The 22,702-nt window shown below is 32.8% G+C and overlaps 1 protein-coding gene across 1 annotated transcript; it reads left to right on the forward strand.

Moving 5' to 3' along the window:
- Positions 1-3,042: 3,042 nt before the first annotated feature.
- On the forward strand, positions 3,043-5,529 carry LOC107417115 (cytochrome b6-f complex iron-sulfur subunit, chloroplastic). Its single transcript, XM_016025679.4, has 3 exons — positions 3,043-3,252; positions 3,384-3,616; positions 4,931-5,529. The coding sequence occupies exons 1-3, from the start codon at positions 3,208-3,210 to the stop codon at positions 4,965-4,967; spliced, it is 315 nt and encodes a 104-aa protein (XP_015881165.3). The 5' UTR covers positions 3,043-3,207; the 3' UTR covers positions 4,968-5,529.
- The last annotated feature ends 17,173 nt before the right edge of the window (positions 5,530-22,702 follow it).

Raw genomic sequence — 22,702 nt, forward strand, 5'->3', positions numbered from 1 at the left:
TATCAATTTTTCAATTTCAATTTAAATTTAATAATTATTATTCTAACTCTTTTATATTAAATATTAGATACTATTTAATATTTAAATTATAGCCAGTATCGATTTTTCAATTTAAATTTTTTATTCAATTTTTAATAATATTATTTTACGATTAATTATCTATATTGCAAGTTGACATATTTTAAAAAACAATTATAGATAATATTTAATATATTAAATGATTATGGATAATTGTCAATTTTTCAATTTAAATTTCTTTGTTTTACTTTCAATAATTAATATTATCTACTATTAAATATTAAATATTGAAATTTGAAATATTTAAAAAAAATTATAGATAATATTTTAATAATCAATACTATCCAGTTTTAATATATAAATATAATTTTGAAAGGAAACCATTTATTATTACTTGATAAAATACTTTGGAAACTAGCCTGATTTGCTAAAAGATGCATTTATCTCCCACACCATAATATAAAGCATCCCTATTATGACGGAACAACCACCCTGTAATGAATTTGTATATATATTATAATAATATAAAATATGCTTATTATAACAGAACAATATAATAAATTTGTATATATATTTATATAATTTTGTCATAATAAATAATACCATTCTTTAATTCAAATAACATATACGCTACAATCAAGTAAGCAACCTTGCACATTTAAGGATTACATATATATATATATATATATATATATATATATATATATGTATACTTTTTTTTTGCTTTTTCATTATTATTAATATGTACTATTTTAATTATTATTTTTTTTTTGTGAGTGATAATATGAAAAGAAAAATAAATAATAAAAATTGTACTTACGTGAATATTTATCTTCAGTATATCTATTTATTTTTACTCTTTGGTTTTCAATTTATATTTCAACATGTTTGTCTATTTTAGGGAGAGAAAAAAAAAAAAAAAACGTGGTTATCTATTTTGTTTCTTGTTGTTATTTCAATTGTTAAACAAACAAATGATAAATATCTTTTTTTTTTAAATTAATATTCAAATAAGTGAATGAATTATGCCTGAAATTTTTTAAAATTACATAATTTTATTAGAGAAAATTCAGTAAATTTATTAGGAAGGAAATTTGAGCTGAGGAAGGAGTTGTTTGGATTTGATCAGTTTTTAGTGTTTTATTTACTTTCAACTTGTATATAGAGATTGGGAATCTAAAGATGTGTGAAAATCTTAACACAAAATAAAAGAAAATGGCTAAGTTATGAGAAAATAAGGGGAAAAAAATGAAGAACCACAATGAGAAAGAGAGATCCAGATAATAGCAGGAAAGATAGTTCATGAAAATTTCATTGTTGTTTCCTCAAACATCAATTTTTTTCTTTTTTCTTTTTTTAAGCAAACATCAGTTTTAGAAATTCGTTCCAATTTTTTTTTTTAATGCATTCCTACAATAGATTTTTCTTTTACTGCAACTATGCCATCACTTTCTCTATCTTAGTCTTCAACCCAGCAAATAAAACCCAAAATAAAGAAGAAAACGAAGAAAAAGAGGAAACCCACATAAAAAACCCAAGAGATACAAATGAAGAAGAAGTCAGAGGATAATTTGAAAGGAAACGACGATGGGAATGGTGAGTCAAACACTGTTTTTGTTCATGGTGGTGGTGGTTGTTAATCGTCGTCTCTGATTCAGCCTCAACGGACCAATTCATGTGGATGGGAAGGTTTTGGAGCTCGGCGAATCAATCTTCAATTCGGCTATTTCATCCCTTTGAGTCTTGGTCGATTTCTATGCCCCTGGATGTGGCCTATTTAAATTTCTATCTCCTCAAGACTTCATCTTCACTCTCTAAATTAATCCCAAACAAATAAAACCTAAAATAATGAAAAATAAAACTCACAGAAAAAAATAATAATAAAAAAAGAAAGAAAACTACTAGAAAACAAAAGCCAGAAGAGGAAGAAAAAGCCGATTGTGGCTGTGCCTAATTTTTTTTTTTTTTTTTTCTTCGTTTTATAAAATTAATAATTAAAGAAAAAGCCGATTGTGTTGTGGGCCTTGTGGCTATACACAGTTAAAGTTAAAATAGAATTATTATTATTATTTTTTTCTATTTTTATCATTATGTATTATATCGCACTCTTCCTAATGCCTATGAGATGAAAATATCAGCTTTTTCAAATTTCATGTTCAATTGCTATTTTACCCTTTATCTGTTAAATTTAATAGAAAATTATTTACGGGTGTCCTTGAAATATATATATGTATATATATATATATATATATATATTTTTTTTTTAACCTCTGAACATAATTTGAAATAGGGGTACATATCATGCAGTGTAAGTAAAATTAACCTTAAAAATTTGTAGTTTCTTTTTCTGCTAACAACTTTGCATCTGATAATGTCAACAAACTTTTTGTATCCCCCAATGCTACTATTTAACAGCTTTATTGGACTCAAATTTTGATCCGGATCACTTACACACAAAAGTTTAAAGGGGAATTTGGCCTTGCCCGTTTGTCCCTGTGAGCAGGGTTTTAAAAATTTATATCCTTTTTTTTTTTTTTATCATTTCATTTTTAATATTATTAAAATATTTTTATGTCAAAATTAAATTTATTTTTTATTTGTATTTTTTTTTTATTTTTCGAAAACTCATTCAATCTTTCAAAAAATCCTGCAAAATATATTCCTACAAACTGGCTTTTATCTTCTCCTTCATAAAGACGTTTTACTTCTTTTTTAGTTGTTTGTTTGTTTTTTCTTCCTTTCTTTCGTCTTTTGCTCACTTCCTTTTCTTTTTTTTTTTTTTTTCCTTTCTTTTCTACCACCTCTTTGCAATTTTTTTCCCCTATCAAAACCTTTTTTTTTTTTTTTCCTTCCTTTCTTTCGTCTTTTGCTCACTTTCTTTTATTTTTTATTTTTTTCCCTTTCTTTTCCACTACCTTTTTATAATTTTTTTCCCCTTTCAAAACCCAGTTTTTTTTTTCTTTTTCCTTTCGTTTGTCTTTTCCTCACTTCTTCTTTTCTCCTTCATCAAGACAATTTACGCCTTTTTCTTTTTTTTCTTTTTTTTTTTTTTGGTTTCTTCCTTTCTTTTGTCTTTTCCTCTCTTCCTTTTTATGTTTTTTTTTTCCCCTTTCTATTCAGAGCCAGCCATTAATCAAAATTTCACATTCTTTCAAGAATTGCATCGCATCGCATTGCATAGCAGCGAAGATGGCTTCGTCGTCTGCTATTCTCTCTCCTAGCATCCCTTTGCAGGTAATAAAAAAAAAATCTCAATCCATATATTTAAGATTTTTCTAAATACAATACAAATTCAATTTCATAATTTTAGGAGCTGAGTGAATATTCAGTTTGCATGTTTTTCTCTATCGATGATGAATTTTCAGTTGTGCTTGTGGAAGAGTGAAAATGCTCTTGTGATGAAGCCAAGATGGGCAGGGAATGGAAAAAGAAAGGGAAAGGGAATGAGAATCACGTGCCAGGCAATGACTGCTATGATGGATGATAAAGTACCGGACATGGGTAAGAGGCAACTCATGAATCTGATTCTGCTGGGCACTATCTCACTTCCTAGTGCTGGAATGGTCGTTCCCTATGCTTCTTTCTTTGTACCTCATGGGTAAGTGAGTTAAAATTTTTTTTTTTTTAATTTTTTTTTTTTATCTGTATTTGATTGCAAGCTATGGTTTTTATACTACTTAAGGAAATCAATAGAGAAATATTGTGTTCAGTACAATTTCTATCCCAAACAAACATTGAGAAACTAAAATATAAATAAATTTCTAGAATCCCAAACATAAGGTTTTCCAGTTTTCTTGTATTTTTTTGGTTGTTTGTTAGCTGAATAGCTTACTTTTTGCTTCTTTCACTGCATCTCGCACTATTGGTCTACAAATCCACGTGGACAGAGGAAATGTGCAGTATTAGCTAGTTTTGTTTGTGGCATAGACTTTGAAATTGTTGTTTAATCATTTCTTAGTGGTTGCTAGTTGGTCTTTTATCATTCGCTATTTACTTGTTTTCGTGTACGTTATAATTAGTTCTAAATGTGAATTATTACTTAAAAAGTATATTAACTTCCTTAAATTTCTAAAGTACCAAACTGTAGTTTATAACTTTATCTACAGAGAAGCACTATACATATATATATATATATATATATATGTGTGTGTTTTTGTGTTGATATGTAGATGTTATATGTATATATATTTTTGAAAGATCAAATGTGCTTTGGTTTAATACCCAATTTGGTCATTTGGTACTTTAACATCCAAGGTTTGTATGCTTAGGTGACAGAAGGTTTGAAATTTATCTGGACAAGCGGTTTTAAATTTTCTGTATCATCTTGTAAATTGGAAACGTGAATTACTAGTTTAGCATAATGGTCGACTTACTCATTATGTTGAGTAATACAATTTGGAACCAAGTATTTGATCCCGTTATTGTAACATGTCCTGTTTAGTTTTGAATTTGATATTTCAATATGATATCTATTATTGTTGTATGCATATGAAAGATAAGTTTAAATTAGATAAGGAATGTGTATTGTGTTATCTTATAAGATTCTGATTATAATGCGTGACTTTATGAAGTTGGATTCATTAATTTAGGTGTAAATACAGTATCATTGCAACATTGAAGGGTTAGGGGTCATTTTTGTTGTTACTATTCAATGAATCAATCTATGTATTATATAAGTAAGTTCATATAAAATATTGTGGTCATATTATCTGTTTAAGCTGAGTATATGATGAAATGTCATTCCTTAGTATGTGTTTTCCGATCTTTTTTTTTTTTTTTTATATTCTTGTTATCAACATAAACATTGCTCTAGTTCTGGGTCTCTATTTATTTGAAGTGTTACTTAATGGATGTACGATCAAGGCTTTTCTATGGTTTTAATTGAGTATTCTCTTATTTCTTGTTCTTATAGAGAAGGAGAATTTGTGTCTCTATGGACTTCCAAATGAGACATGGGATGTTAATCTACCTGTTGAGGAGGTGCCTCCTGAGCTTCCAGACCCAGCCTTAGGTGTAAATCATGAAAGGGATGGGATGCAAAAGAAGGATTGTTTGTCACTAGTTGCTGACGCAATTGTTAAACAAATATTTATTTTAGAGCAAGTTACCCTTTTCCGATGCTGTTTCAGCTGTAATAGAAGAATTGAGTGCCTAATCCATACTGAAAACTACTTGTATTGTGAGAGTAATCATATGCTATCTTTTGTAAATTTGAGCTTTGTAGGTTGACTGGTGTAGAAAGGAGCAGATTTTTATTTAATTAATTAGGAAGGTTCTTATTTAATTAATTAGGAAGATTTACATTATTTTAGGATATTTACTTATTTAGTTTATTTCCTAATAAATAGGATCAGTCCATTGACTAATTCTTTGGGATTTAACTTCCTTGATTTGCAGGGATTACTTTCCTAGTTTTGTGGACTGGAATGCCAGCCACATCTATGTTAAATAGACTTGTAATTCATTTTCAGATTAGTATGAGAATTTCTTCCCTCTCATCTCAAAAGTCTACATGGTATCAGAGCCCTAATTTCCTTTGTTGCTAGTTTCTTACTACCATGACTAAATCCGAGCAAATTCCTTCAGCCAACATTCAAGAAAATTCATCCTTTATTATCACAAATCACAGACTTAATGGCCATAATTTTCTTCAATGGTCACCATCCGTTCTCATGTATGTTTGTGGCAAAGGGAAGGATGAATATCTCACAGGCTAGATCTCCATTCCAGAAAAATCAGATCCTAAGTATCGGACCTGGAAAACAGAAAACCACATGGTTATGTCGTGGTTAATCAATTCTATGACCACCGAAGTAGGAGAAAATTTTTTGCTTTACAAGACAGCCAAAGAGATCTGGGAAGCAGCCCGTGAAACCTACTCTAGTTCAGAAAATACTTCAGAGTTGTTTGAAATTGAAACCAGACTCCATGACCTTCGACAAGAGGATTTAAATGTCATTCAATATTTTAATATCCTCACACGATACTGGCAGCATCTTGATATGTTTGAGATGTATTCCTAGAAATGTCCTGATGACGCTGCATTGTATAGGAAAATTGTTGAACAAAAGAGAACATTCAAGTTTCTTCTTGGTCTCAACAAAGACCTTGACGAGGTGAGGGGGAGAATTATGGGAATTAAACCCCTGCCTACGCTTTGAGAAGCGTTTTCAGAAGTTCGACGGGAGGAGAGCCGAAGGAAACTAATGATGATAAGTAACAGCACTGCTCCAACCTTGGAAGGCTCAGCCCTCTACACACATACTTCTTCTCAAGATAACAAACTGAAAAAGGGAAGGTCGTGGTGCGAACATTGCAGGAGACTAGGGAACACGAAGGAAACATGCTGGAAAATACATGGAAAACCAACAGATTGGAACCCTAATCGTGTACGGAATTATCATGAGAGCCGCGCTCATGCTGCTACAACATCAGATGATATCAACAATGCCGAAACCAGCCCCTTTACCAAGGAGCAACTTGATGCATTACAGAAGATATTTCGCCAGATTTCTAATTCCTCTCAATCGACTCCAACAACTTCACAACAGCATGCTAGTATGTTAGCTCACCAAGGTACTCTCTCCTCTGCCTACACTACAAAAGTGACAAAATCAAAGCCTTGGATAGTCGATTCAGGAGCCTCCAATCACATGACAGGTGATATTAGTATTTTTCAGCACTATAAGCCAACTTATGGCGTTTCTACAGTAAGAATAGCAGATGGTTCACTCTCTAAAGTGGCTGGAACAGGAACAATACAATTGACAGAAGATTTGCTTCTCTCTTCTGTTCTTTATGTGCCAAACTTGGAGTGTAATTTGATTTCCATAAGCAAGCTTACTCGTGATTTAAATTGTGTTACTAAATTCAATCTAAATTTGTGTGAATTTCATGCCGTCGATTCGGGGAAGGTGATTGGCAATGATAAGTTGTGTGGTGGACTCTATTTGCTCAAAGAAAGTACTTCACTTCATCAAAAAGTTCCTTCTACCAGTTGTGTCTCTCAATCTGTTTTTGATTCTGTGTCACTTTCAGATGAAAATAAAGTTATGCTATGGCATTTTCGCCTTGGTCATCCAAACTTTGTGTATCTTGAAAAGATATTCCCTCACTTGTTTCGTAATAAAAGTTTCAATTTTTATCATTGTGAAATCTGCCAACTTGCTAAACAGACTAGACATGTCTACCCAACCATCCAATACATACCTTCATATCCATTTTCTATGATCCATAGTGACATTTGGAGACCCTCAAGAGTTAAAAAAATAAATGGAACTCGTTGGTTTGTGACTTTCATTGATGATTACACTAGAATCACATGGACCTTTCTCATGAAAGAAAAATCAGAAACAGGGGCAATCTTCAGATCTTTTCACTCAATGATTAACACTCAATTCAAAAGCAAAATTCAGATCCTAAAAACTGATAATGCCAGAGAGTACTTCAATTCTATTATTGGTTCTTATTTCTTAGAACAAGGCATTATACACTTGAACTCATGTGTAGATACCCCTCAAAAAAACGGAGTGGCAGAGAGAAAAAATAGACACCTACTTGAAGTGGCTCGATCAATCATGTTCTCCAACAATGTTCCTAAATATTTTTGGGGGGAAGCTATCTTAACAACCACCTATCTCATCAACAGAATGCCAAGCCGAGTTCTAAAAATTTCAAAATCCTCGTCAGGTTCTTATACACTCCTTTCCTCACTTTAAATCATTTACTTCAGATCTTCCACTTAAAGTCTTTGGGTGTTCAGCTTTTGTTCATATTCATCAACATAACCGAACCAAACTTGACCCAAAATCACTCAAGTGTATCTTTTTAGGTTACTCATCCCATCAAAAAGGATATAAATGCTACTCACCTTTTACTAGAAAAATATATATCTACATGGATGTCACTTTCTTTGAGCACCAGTCCTACTTTTCCAAATCTAAAATTCAGGGGGAGCATTATCACTTTTGGAACATTCTACAAGACACTCACTCTCAATTTTCTCACTTTCATCATCCTCAAAAATCACCAATAACCCCATTCTCATCCTCATCAAAACAATTCGAGTCTTCCATGAATTTACCTGAACCTCAAAACACTCAAATAGCCCTACCTGAATCTATCGAACCTGCCCAACCAGATCAGCCCGAACCTGTTCCACAGCTACCAGAGACCAACAATGAGCAGGAACTTCAAGTATATGTTAGAAAAAGGAGAAAACCTATTGAGCATATGGAGCACACTACACAAATTAGGCAAGGTCAAGAACTGGCACAGGTTCCTCTTGCTTCAGAAATTTGCACAGGTACGGATCCATTAAATCATGAGGTCACTAGTCCTATTGTTGATAATTCTGACTTGCCTATTGCTCTAAGGAAAGGTGTTTGATCATGCACAAAACATCCCATTGGAAACTATGTTACTTATGAGAAGCTCTTACCTCCCTATAGTGCATTTGTTTCTACTCTTGATCATACATAGGTTCCAAACTCTATTCAAGAAGCTCTAAGAATTCCAGAATGGAAGCAGGCAGTGGAAGAAGAACTAAGGGCATTAGAAAGCAATGGTACTTGGATACTTTCAGAGCTTCCTCATGGAAAGAAACCAGTGGGGTGCAAGTGGATATTCACAGTTAAGTACAAGGCAGATAGCAGCATTGAAAGGTGCAAAGCCCGTTTGGTAGTTAAAGGCTTCACGCAGTCTTACGGTATTGATTATCAAGAGACGTTTGCACCTGTTGCCAAGCTTAATACAGTCCGAGTTCTACTCTCCCTTGCAGTGAATCAAGACTGGCCACTACACCAACTTGATGTCAAGAATGCATTCCTAAATGGCGATCTAGAAGAAGAAGTATACATGGAAGTACCACCAGGATTAAAGAATTCCTCCAATAGTCGAATGGTATGTAAACTCAAGAAAGCACTTTACGGTTTAAAGCAGTCACCTCGTGCTTGGTTTGATAGGTTTGCCAAAACAATAGTCTCACAAGGATATAAACAATGTCAAGCTGATCATACATTGTTTGTGAAATTCTCATCTGAGAAGAAGATTGCTATCCTAATTGTGTATGTTGATGACATTATCCTAACTGAAGACTATGAAGAAGAGATTATCAAGTTGAAGAAACTGCTGGCTATCGAGTTTGAAATTAAAGATCTTGGCCCCTTTAGATATTTCCTAGGGATGGAGATTGCTCGATCTAAAGAAGGGATTGTTATTTCTCAAAGGAAGTACATTCTAGATTTACTCAATGAAATAGGCATGCTTGGATGTAAACCAATTGATACCCCTATGGATCCCAATAAGAAGATGAAGACAAGTGAAGAGAGTACTCCAGTGGACAAAGGAAGATATCAAAGATTAGTGGGAAAATTGATATACCTCTCACATACCAGACCAGACATTGCATTCTCAGTTAGTGTGGCAAGTCAACACATGAACAATCCAACAGAAGATCATCTACAAGCTGTGTATTGGATTTTGAGGTACTTGAAGATGACACCAGGGCATGGATTGTTATTTAAAAAATGTGAAAACCGAGAAATACAGATCTACACAGATGCAAGCTGGGCTGGAGAATCAATTGACAGAAGATTTACAACTGGCTACTGTTCATATGTGTGGGGAAATCTAGTGACATGGAGAAGCAAGAAACAATCAGTGGTTTCTAGAAGCAGTGCTGAGTCAGAATATCGTGCACTTGCTCTAGGTATATGTGAGGGAATGTGGCTTCAAAGATTACTTAGCGAACTTGGAGCTATCACTAAAAACACTACAAGAATGCTTTCAGACAATCAAGCTGCTATCAGTATTGCCAAAAATCCAGTTCATCACGACAGGACAAAACACATTGAGATAGATAGACATTTTATCTCCGAGAAGGTCAACAATGGGATAGTTCAATTAACCTACATTCCTACAAGACTGCAGACAGCAGATATCCTCATTAAAGCACTTCCAAGGACCAGTTTTGAAGAATTCAGTTCCAAGCTAGGATTGCATAACATATACAACCTAGCTTGAGGGGGAGTGTAGAAAGGAGCAGATTTTTATTTAATTAATTAGAAAGGTTCTTATTTAATTAATTAGAAAGATTTACATTATTTTAGGATATTTACTTATTTAGTTTATTTCCTAATAAATAGGATCAGTCCATTGACTAATTCTTTGGAATTTAATTTCCTTGATTTGCAGGGATTACTTTCCTAGTTTTGTGGACTGGAATGCCAGCCACATCTATGTTAAATAGACTTGTAATTCATTTTCAGATTAGTATGAGAATTTCTTCCTTCTCATCTCAAAAGTCTACACATTATAAATGGTCATTTATATTCACTTCGTAAATATTTTGATTTTGGTTTCAAAGCATTAACTACTTGTAGCACATGATGTATGTTTGAGCAACTTTTACATTTATACAACCTTTTGTATGTCAAAGTTGCCTTGTTAAAGGAAAGCTCAATGTCTCAAAAGAAAGCTATATATTCTACTGTATTCTTTCTCTTATTTAATTATAATGCTAAATTCCAAATTTTGCTTCCAACAAATCTCTGTAACTTTAGCCTTATAAGATTGTTGACCTATAGCTCTTCATAGTGTGAAAAAATAAATATTTATTGGCCTTTTGAGACATTGAGTCAAGACATTGTGGTCTGCAATTGTTATCATTTATTTAGTTTCATCTATATTCAGTTAGAAAGATTGCACTTTTCCATTTTTCTCTCAATTTTATTTTATTATTTAATATTTCATTTTTGGGCATTTGAATCTTACCTTTGCTATGAAATATTGGATGGTTAGCTGCTATTGTGTCATGCACGGAGAAGTTTAGTTGGCTTAATAATAAATATTCAAGTCTAATGCGGTTTGAGTTCTAGTCTAATTAGCTAGCTTGTGCATTTTCTTAAAATTCTAGTTATCGATTTTAAATCTGTTTTAACATTATTTCTAATATTGCCTTATTTTTAATATTTTGTTAAATCCCAAAATATGTATACAATGAAGCATTAAATGAATTAAAGAACAATGCACATTTCACCCATCTACCATTTCTCTCTCTGACTATTGATATCTATCCTCATTTATTTCTATCCCTCTCTCTTCCTCTCCCATCTACGACATTCAATTTCATCATCTGTGTCTCCCTCTCTTTTTCTCTTTTCTTAGTTACGTAACTTTCAGTCTTCCTTCATACTGACCAACCATTCCACAAAACCACCATTTTCTCACTTCATTTCTATTATTGGTCTGCCAATAACTAGATAACCAAAAGACTCTGAAAAGCTTCATTGTGGAGCCCATAGACTTCAGGTTTCATCAGTAATTAAAATGTACGTTTGTGGAGTAGAGTAAATGAAAATTGGTATGTATATATAAATATATATTTCCCTGCTTTTGTTTTCATATATTTTTCACGTTTTGGTTCTATCATTAATTCCAACTTCTATGCTAGTTTTTGTTTTTAATTATTGTTGAAACTGCATCCATTTCGACTATTGTTAGGTTATATTTTCATCTTGTATCATAAACCTTATATTTTATTCTACTTTATCAACTATGGTTGTCAGGTATTGTTAGCTATTCTATTAGGGATCAATACGCTAACATTTTAAAATTTTTCTTTGGCATTTTTCTATACACATTATCGAAAATGCAATTGTAATTTTTCTTTTATTTTGCTTCAGAATGATAATTAATCTTTCCACATAAGAATCTAGTAGAGCAAATATTGGATTTTTAAGACCCCGCCAATTAAGTAAAGCTCGTGACAAGAAATAATTATTCTGTTTTGCAATTGGTAACCCTTTTGTGATCAATGTCACAAACTTCTGTTTTATTTTTTTATGATGGAACATGGAATTTATGTTCTGAAGGTACGCAGATGTACCAACATCAAAGAATGAAGATTAGACGTATTAAAAAGAATTCTACTTTAACGGAACTTGAAGATGTTGTCTACAATGCTCTTAACCTGGATTCTACATAGCATCAATTGACCCTTAAGTTTATATACCATGTGTGTTTGTCATGCGAGCAGTATGATGTGAAAACTGATTATGACCTACAATGTTTTATAGAAGAGTATAGTTCACACAAACCTTAAGATAGATCTCCACTTATTGTTGATGTGTTACCCAGGGTCCTACACATTAATAATATTACTGGAGTTGTTATAAATAGCATACCTCCAAGTTCAGGATTGATGATTGTTGCCCCACCATGTTAAGTTCCGGAGACACCTATATGTTCCCCCGATGCTGACATGCAGTCCCTATCGTTCAAACATCTTGTTCCTGAAACTCTCCCACGACTCATCAAATATCAAATTTATGAAAATGATGGGAAACTATGGAACCAGATCATGAAAATGAGTGCTTCGAAATTAATGATTTGAATGAATATCATAGCCATGTTCATGAAAATGAAAGTGAAGATGGGTTGTGTGACGTATGTTGGACCCAACAATCGGGACTATCGGCTGGTGATAGTCGACATGGTGATTCTCCTCATAGTAATAGTCCAATTGGTAATGTGAAAGATGATGTGCTTGATTCTCCTCATACCGATAAACATATGCAGTCCAATCGGGATTCTATATCATACGTATCTGCACATAGGGCTAATCGTAGCTTCATATCTGCCAATGACCATGAAATCATTCGAAGGAACCAACTCTTTTCGAGTAGGAATGAGCTGCAAAAGATGCTTTGTGTATATGCACTGCAGAGGAATTTTGAATTCAAGGTCAAGAAATCAGATAGGGTCCGATATGAGGTTGTATGTGTAAATGGCAATTGCAAATGGTGATTGTGTGCTACAAAGATATGTGGTGAGAATACAAACGCCTTCATGAGTAGGGTATTCTAGGAGAACCATATTTGCTCTTTAAATATCATGAAAATGGATCATCGTCAGGCAACAAGTTTAGTTATTGGAGACATCATCCAACCAAACTTTGATGGGATTTCACGGCAATACAAACCCCGTGATATTGTGCATGACATTTGCTCTAATTACGGAGTAAACATAAGCTACAATAAAGCATGGACCACTAAGGAAACTACACTATCAGGTTTGTGGGATACGCCTGAAGAGTCATATGCAAAACTCCCTTTATGGAGTTACATTTTAAAGAGCAAGAATTTGGGTACGTTCACTCGAATTGAAACTAACGATCAAAATAGATTTTTATATTTTTTCATGCACTTGAAGCTGGCATTGGAGGGTTTTATCATATGCGGAGAGTCGTAGTTGTCAATGGAACTACGCTGAAGAATAGATACAAAGGTTTGTTATATATTGCATCATGTTTGGATGGAAATAATCAAATTTATCCACTTACTTATGGAATAGGCCCTGGGGAGAGAGATGCGGCCTACACATGTTTTTTTTAGAGATTCAAAGAAGCGTTTGGTAATGATCCCAATAGAGCTTTTATATCGGACAGACACAAAAGTATTGCAAAAGCGATATGGATAGTTTTCCCTAATAATCACCATGGCCACTGCACATATCATCTTGGTACAAATTTATGTGCTAAGAAGATTAAAGGTAATGTCAATGTAATTATATCAACTTTTAATGATGCAGCTAGAGTATATATTGTTGAGGAATTTGATAAGGCCATGCAGATTTTAGAAGGTGTTAGTATTGAAGCTGTCAACCATTTCATTTGATGTAGTTGGCCCTAACAGTAATAGTTTACGCATAATCTTAGATTTTAGATTCAATTAGGCTTACTGGTTGTTGCTAAAATTTCTCTTTCCAATTTTATTAAAGAAAGATAGCAATTCAAATATTTGCTTAATGGTCTTCTAAATTTAAATATTTAATGCCTTTAACAAAATCAATAGCTTTGAACCTAATATGCTAAAAGGTATAAATAACAAATCAATACTATAAAATGAATACATATATGGTTAAGTAAAATGAATAAACATATGGTTAAGCTCTTTACACTAATGCTCCTTGAACACCCTTGAATAGAAGAAAGCAAACTAGTCTACCAGCTACAACCATATGGAGAAGAAATAGAAATACAGATATTTTGTTAGTGTATTTTCTTAAATTTAGACTTATTGGAGATTGCTGCTCAAAGAAGACAAAATAAATAAATAAATAAATAGCAGAAAAAAAATCAGTTTTAGTAGAGAAATTATCAAAATTTGATATTTTTTGTGAAAACTATAAAAAAAAAAGTTAAAAAAATAAAAGAAATAAAAAGAGAAAAGGCGACTGTTTCTGAAAAACCGTACTGAAAGAGAGAAAAGCCGATACTTTTACAAGCCGACAAGCATTGCTTTTCTATCTTTTGGTGATGGTTTTTTAAAAAACGGTGCTAAAAACTTATTTTTTATTTTTTATTTATTATTTTCTTATTTTGTTTTTATTTTTATTTTTGCGACCAAAAGTGCTTCACTTTTTTTTTTCCCCAATAAAAATCCAAATCAATCTCCATAAAAAAAGGTTCTGAAATTTGTTGCTGTTGAATTCAAAGGAATCGACAATCAAAATGAGAGAAAAAAAAAAGAAAAAAAAAAAAAAAAGAAGAAACAATGCAGATTGAGAAGATGAGTTAGAGAATAGAAAACAGAGAGAAGTTGGAAATCTGAGAAGAGAAAAGGAGTTAGCAGTGGGCAATGAAAGAATGGGATAGGATCTAATTATTTCTAAGTGAATTCTCACATTTATTTATTTATTTTTATATCTATTTGCAAATATTATGGGTGTTTATTATAAATTATGTATTTTGAAAATGATAATTATAATAATTGATATAAAATAATCTATGATTAATTTTTTTGCTCTCATCATCTTGTTATGATCTTCAGTTTTACTGAATGGTCTCATTGTCCTTTTGTTCTGGGTTCTCATTACTCCTATTGTTCTTTACACCGACCACCTCAATAGCTTTCAAAGCTACTCTTCTTGTAAGCAACCTCTCTGGATTTGTTATTGATTTTGCTTTATTTTCGGTGTGAGCAGGAGCCATGGTGTCAAGTGGGAAGGGAATTTTGATTATTTTTTTCATGTGAGGGAACTTTAAATCTAAGCCATTCATACCTATGGTTTTGAATCCAATGGTTATAATTTTTGGCATGTTTTTCAACCGAATGTATTTTGATCAGGTCGGACCTGATAGTAAAAAGACTATATATATAGTCCTTCTATGGTTAGGTCGGTCCTAACCAAAATAGTGCAGTCCAAAAACGTGGAAAAAATTATGACTATTGGATTCAAATTGCAAGGCACGGACGGTTTAGATTTAAAATTCCCTCATGTGAGAAAAATTATCAAAGTTTCCTTCCCACTCAACATCATGGCTCCTGCTCAAACAGTAATTGAAACACTTTTGGCAGCATAACCAAAAAAAAAAAAAAAGGAGAATGGCAAGGTTCATTTCTTGTTGTTGGCAGTAAGAACACCATGAAATTCGAACTCCCCCAGTCTCATAATCTCTACTTTGTCCTAAAATTGAGTTTTCTTAGAATTTTGAAATCTAAAACTGACATGGGTTTTCTTTTTGCAAATCAATTTAGAAGGTCTAGCCAATATGGGCAGCAGAAGTCAGATGAGGAAGATGAAACAGTGAGCAATGACAATGAATGTAGAGCAGTTGTTCCTTATGCATTGTTCCAATTTCTTCCTCTGGGTTCAAGAATGGAGGTTTCCCAAGCAACGACAGAGCCTCTTGAGGAATTGATGGAAGCTAGGGATACAATGGAGAGTGAAGAGGACACAGGTAGCTTACCACAATGACAACCCAATAGTGAGTTTGGTGGGATGGGTTTGCAGTGTTGGGGTGAGAAGGTTATGACCAAGAGCAAGCTAGCTTGAAGTGTTAGCAATAAGCAAGCTTTTGGTGATGCTCTTAGGAATGGTTGTGTATGAGTTGTGTTTTTAGGTTTTGGTTATGGTATTTTCTGGTTTTTAGGGTTCCTAGAGTGTTCTAAGGTGTTGAAGAAGAGATGAAAAGAAGGGGACCATGTTGGTTTTTGAAAATGAAGCTTAGATGTATAGCCATCTCATTCATTTAACAATATAAACTTGAAATTACAACTAGTTCACACATGCCAAGCATGTGAGCTTACAAAATGAGTAAAGTATTTGAAATTTAAAAAGTAAAATGGTCAACACCTAACTTTTCATACAAAAAAGAGGTAAAAACCAGCTGCAACATGTCTATTCCAAATATAGTAAAAAGTGGCACACGGTTTGAACTAAGTTCCTATTGTTTAACTAGTTTGGATAAACAACCAAACTAGCTTCACCTACTTAGTTCCCCTTTGTCTCTGCTTATGAAACTTGGTTTGAAGCATCCTTGGTCATCAATAAATATTCTTCCAAGAGCTAGGAAAGTTCTGGAACTGGATCATAGGCCAAACAGCTCCAAAACTAACCCATACTCTGCATACTGGGCCCGTCAGATACAACAATCTGTTTGGAATAGAAAATGGACTTTCCCATGTCATTTTGACCTGAAATTTGAACCATAGTCTTCTATATATGTCTGTAGACATTACTCAAAATTTCAGCCCAAAAATCCATTTGAAACCTGAGATATAAGATAAATAGTGGACCTATGTTGCTGGAAATTATGAATCCAGCACCATAGGCATTTCAAGCATAACGTTCCTACTCTTTTGTGTATAGTTTTGCCTATACTTTTGCATACATAACTTAGGCACAAAACATTATCAAAATATACCTTGCATCAATTAAAAACACACAAAAAATATAAACTCATAAAAAGAAAGGAGGTGATACCAAGGTGTGCATGCTAGCCGATGACATGCACCATCAAGTGGCAAAATTGCCACACTTCAACACTCCTCCTTGGCAATTTTGTATGAGACATTGAGAAGTCCTCTCAATATCTCAAATATCTTCTTTCCCAATGGCTTGGTGAAGATATCCACCAAGTTCTCCTCGGAAGTCACACACCCCAACTTCACTTCACCACTTGCTTCAAATTCCCTTACGGAATGATACTTGACCGGTATGTGCTTGGTCTTCCCATGTTGGACTGGATTTTGTACAATTGCTATTATTGAGGTATTGTCACACAATATTACCATGGCTTCATCTTGCTTCAAGCTCAAGTCCTCCAATAATTTCCTAAGTCAAACACCTTGATTAGCACAACTTGAGCAAGCAATATACTCGGCTTCCGCGATGCTTTGTGCAACGGTTTGTTGCTTCTTGGAATTCCATGAGAAAGGACCATTTCCAAGAGTGTAAATGTAGCCTGATGTGCTCTTGCTATCATCCAAAGAACCAGCCCAATCACTATCACTATAACCAAGCAAAGCTTCATTCTTGTCATCTTTGTACCATACACCAAAATCACTAGTACGTTTCAAATACCTTAGGATTCTTTTTGCATAACTAAGATGATTTTACGATGGACTATGCATAAATCTTGACAAAACAGCCACATTAAACATGATATCTGGTCTAGTGGAGCATACATATAAAAGGCTACCAATTAAACTTCTATAGATGGAAGGATTTACTTTTGGAGAATCATCATCCTTCACCAACTTGGTGCCTTCATTCATAGGTGTGGCAACGCTATTACAATCCTCCATGTCAAACTTCTTGAGCAACTCCTTTACATAGCTTTCTTGAGATATGAAGATGCCCTTGGATGATTGGACAACTTCAATTTCAAAAAAGTATTTCATCTCTCCAAGGCTAGACATCTCAAAGTTCAATTCTAGCTTACTTTTGAAATTGCTCACTTCTTTCTCATTACCATCGGTCACTAGGAGGTCATCAACATAAAGAGACACCAACACCATGCAACCATGAGTCCTAATATACAATGTAGGCTCATTAAGACTCCTCATAAATCCATGCTTTGTCAAAAAAACCATCTATCTTAGCATACCATGCCCTAGGAGCTTGTTTAAGGCCATACAAGGCCTTGTGTAGCTTGTATACCTTCTCTTCACTTCCTTTCTTCACAAAACCTTCGGGTTGCATAACATAGACCTCCTTCTTCAATATTCCATTCAAGAAGGCTGACTTCACATCAAGGTGATATACTTTCCAAAACTTTTATGTCGAAATAGCGAGGAGAAGTCTTATGGTTTCCATCCTTACAACCAGTACAAAAGTCTCTCCATAATCCACACCGGCTTGTTGTGCATATCCCTTGACAACAAGCCTTGCCTTGTGCTTGTTTATGGATCCATCCGGATTATACTTGGTCCTAAAGATCCACTTCACCCCAATAGCATTCTTTCCCTTCGGTTTTGTTACCAAGCTCCAAGTGTCATTCTTGTTTATCACATCGATTTCATGTTGCATGGCTTGTCTCCACTCTTTTTTTGCCATAGCCTTTTGGACATTGATTGGATCACTCAATGCCACATTACACATTTCATAAATCTCATTAAGAGGTCTTGTGCCTCTCATACCATCACCAATCTCCAAATCAGCCCCTATGGAGATTTCTAGCTCATTCTCATCATATTCATCATCATGGGCAGCACCTTCATCATTTCCTTATTCCTCAGCCTTATCATGAGCTTCAAGCCAATTGTCTTCATCCATACTAGTCAACTCCTCCTTACTACAAACCCATTTAGCTTTCTCATTAAGCATGTGAGCTTACAAAATGAGTAAAGTGTTTGAAATTTAAAAAGTAAAATGGTCAACACCTAACTTTTCATACACAAAAGAGGTAAAAACCAGCTGCAACATGTCTATTCCAAATATAGTAAAAAGTGGCACATGGTTTGAACTAAGTTCCTATTGTTTAACTAGTTTGGATAAACAACCAAACTAGCTTCACCTACTTAGTTCCCCTTTGTATCTGCTTATAAAACTTGGTTTGAAGCATCCTTGGTCATCAATAAATATTTTTCCAAGAGCTAGGAAAGTTCTGGAATCGGATCATGGGCCAAACAACTTCAAAACTCTGCATACTGGGCCCATCAGATACAGCAATCTGTTTGGAATAGAAGATGGACTTTCCCATGTCATTTTGACCTGAAATTTGAACCATAGTCTTCTATATATGTCTGTAGACATCCCTCAAAATTTCAGCCCAAAACTCCATTTGCAACTTGAGATACAAGATAAACAGTGGACCTATTTTGCTGGAAATTATGAATCCAGCACCATAGGCATTTCAAGCATAACATTCCTACTCTTTTGCGCATAGTTTTGCCTATGCTTTTGTATACATAACTTAGGCACAACACATTATCAAAATATACCTTGCTTCAATTGAAAACATACAAAAAATATAAACTTATAAAAGGAAAGGAGGTGATACCAAGGTGTGCATGCTAGCCGGTGACATGCACCATCAAGTGACAAAATTGCCACACTTCAACATGCATCAATGGCAGCCACCACAGAAAACCTCCACACCCATCTCATGGTTCAGATAAACAAAAGCTGTAAACTTATAGCCTTGGGATATGAGAGATTGCCTCCCTTTTTTTTTTTCTTTTTTTTTGGGTTATTTTTACATGGGTAGGAAGAACATGGGGGGTCGGAAAATTGGGTTTTGTTGGTCATTTTTAGTGTGTTGGATGGCCTATGGCTTGGAGGAAAAGTGAAGCAGTAATGTCTTTGAAGATAGTTTCTTTGGAGGTCGTTTAACTCTGGCTCAATTGTCTAGGTCTCCTAAGACCAAGTCCAAACCCACAGCAGGTGTACACGCTGCATGTAAAATTAGTGTTATCCATTTGGAAGCTTTATAGTTCAAAGCCAACGCTTTTACATTGTAAAAGCGGTTTTTATAAATTTTTTAATTTTTTTGTTATTTTCTTTTTTTAAATTCCTTTGTAATTTTTTTAATTTTTTTTATATTTGTACAAGGATCATTCAAAATTATAAAATTTAAATTTAACAAAAAAAAAATTGAGAGCCAATTGAGAATTAGAAAATTAAAAGATAACAAAAAAAAATTGAGGGACCAAAGCCAACACTTTTACATTTTAAAAGCATTGGCTTTTGTAATTTTTTTTATTTTCTTTTTTTTTGTAATTTTTTAAAAAAAATTTTGGTACTTTTACAAGCATCATTTAAAGTTACAAAATTCAAATTTAACAAAAAAAATAATTAGGGCCGATTAGAAATTACAAAATTAAAAGTTAACCAAAAATAAAAAAATTAGGGGGGCAAAGTCTACGTTTTTGTATTGTAAAAGCCTATGCTTTTGTAAATTTTTTAATTTTTTTTGTTTTTTTTTTGTAATTCTTTTTTAATTTTTTGGTAATTTTACAAACATCATTTAAAATTACAAAATTCAAACTTAACAAAATATATATATATATATATATATATAATTGGAGGTCAATTGGAAATTACAAAATTGAAAGTTAACAAAAAAAAAAAAAGTTGGATGGCCAAAACCAATACTTTTATTTTGTTAAATTTCAATTTTGTAATTTTCAATGATATTTGTAAAAATATAAAAAAAATAAAAAAAAAATTTAAGAATAAAAAACAATAAAAAAAGAAGTGGAAAAGCCGATGCTTATATTGTAGAAAAGCGTCGGCTTTTGGCCCCCACAATTTCTCTTTTTTTTTTTTTTGGTTTCTTTTTTAAGTTTCAATTTTGTAATTGGGGTCCATCGTCACCAGCATCTAATTTCTCAATCACATGAGCTTCAATGCTGTCTCTACATCAAGAAGTAATGGTTGTAGCCTCACAAAATCGAAGAAAACCCAACACTCAAAATCGGCCATGGAAGCAATGGGCAAAGAAGAAATTGACGATAATGAAGATGAAGAAGAAAAAATTGCCTCCTTCTTATCATTGAAATCCCATAAGCAATCGATGAAAGTCCATCTGAAGTGCCAATCGTCGAGCTCCGAAATCGAGCCCAAGAAATCAGTGATAGATTGCACAATCATATATAAGAAAGTTTATCATATTTCTCACTCCAACTTTATCTTCTATCATTAATTTCTATGTTCATAAGCATAGAAATCCAGATAGATTTTTAAAATAACAATAATCAACTTTCATAAAAATATAATATATATTTATAATGAAATCAATTTTCATAAAGAAGCAATCAAATTACACATATCTGCCTTAATAGAAGAGAACCTTAATAAAGGATAATAGAAAAGAAGAATTAAAATACAATCTCACGACTATAACAAAAAAAGACAAAAATTCAACAATATAACATTAACCTAATTGTTGTTCCACCTGTATGGTCGGGAAGCATAACATTAGAATGCTTCCAACATATGCCTTTCCAAAAGTAAAAAAATGGTCAACTTCTGTTAGAACCTTGCTATGAAGTTTTTTTTTCCTTGCTGCCAAAAGCAAGAAATGAATCTTCCTTTTCTTATTTTATTTTATTTCTTAAAATTTTTGCTCCCAAAAGTGCATCAATCATTACCAAGCGGAACCGTGGTATCGAGTGGGAAGGAAATTTTAACAATTTTTTTCATGTGAAAAAATTTTAAATCTGAACCGTTCGTATCTATAATTTTGAATCTAATAATTATAATTTTTTTTTACGTTTTTGGACAGTATGATTTTAATCAAGATCGACCTTACAAGGATGAAGATGACTGTCAACTTTAAAGAGAAAAGTAATGAATTAAATTCAATTTAAACAAAAAAAATAAAAATAAAAAAGCAAGATAAATATCTCGCTGTCATGTCAACTTGACCTGTGGATTTGAATTCTTCATGTAATTTGCTGGTTCAAATACAAGTACACAGATAATGGGAATAAATCATTTGTTTAAGTCCAATAAAAAAGACAAAGTAAAAATAATAAAATTATATACTTTTGTTTGGTAATTAATAAAATTATATGCTTATATTTGCTTTCAGGGTAATATTCGCTCATTTTGTTATTTTAGTTTTTTTAACTTTTTTTTTTTTTAAGAAGAAACAAATTAGTTTTTTTAACTTTTTTTTTTTAGAAGAAACAAATTCGATTTTTGTCTTTACCGATTGATAGGAGGACCTCTGATTGGCTATCGGGTTCTGCCACCAAACTCCCTCAGCTGTTCTCCAAAGAAATGATAAAATATTTATGGAAAAATAATATGAAAGCGTCCAAAAAAAAAAAAAAAAAAAAGGGAAGGGTCAATAGATTTTGAGGAAATTCAACCAAATGAAAATGAAATTTGCCAGCACCAGCACTGCAGAAGTAAGATGTTTACCGACGAAGCAAAAATAAATATCATTAATATTATGATTATTAAGTTGTTTACCAATTAATATGATAAAATATAACATAATATTATTTTAAAGTAATGATAAATAATTTTGCATCTACAGTATCATTGATTTGTAAAACATAACTAGAAGAAAACATAGTGGATTCAACCCTTCCATTTGACACAGTTGGCCATAACAACACTAGCTTTATGCATAATCTTAGATTTTGGATTCTACGAGGCCAGTTGCTAAAATTTTTCTTTTCAAACTTATTTATTATCAAAGAAAGCACTTCAAATATTTGCTTGATGGTCTTCTAAATTTAAATATTCAATGCCTTTGACTGAATCAATAGCTGTAAACCTAATAATGCTAAAAGGTATAAATAATATAAAATGAATAAAAATACGGTCAATTTAAAATTTTTTACACTATGCTTCTTCAATTCTCTATATTTTGTCTATTTAGTTTCTAAATTATTATTATTATTATTTGGCATCAAAACTCTTTAAACTTTATAAACAATGT

This window comes from Ziziphus jujuba, chromosome 4, assembly GCF_031755915.1.
Source record: "Ziziphus jujuba cultivar Dongzao chromosome 4, ASM3175591v1".
Taxonomy (NCBI): domain Eukaryota; kingdom Viridiplantae; phylum Streptophyta; class Magnoliopsida; order Rosales; family Rhamnaceae; genus Ziziphus; species Ziziphus jujuba.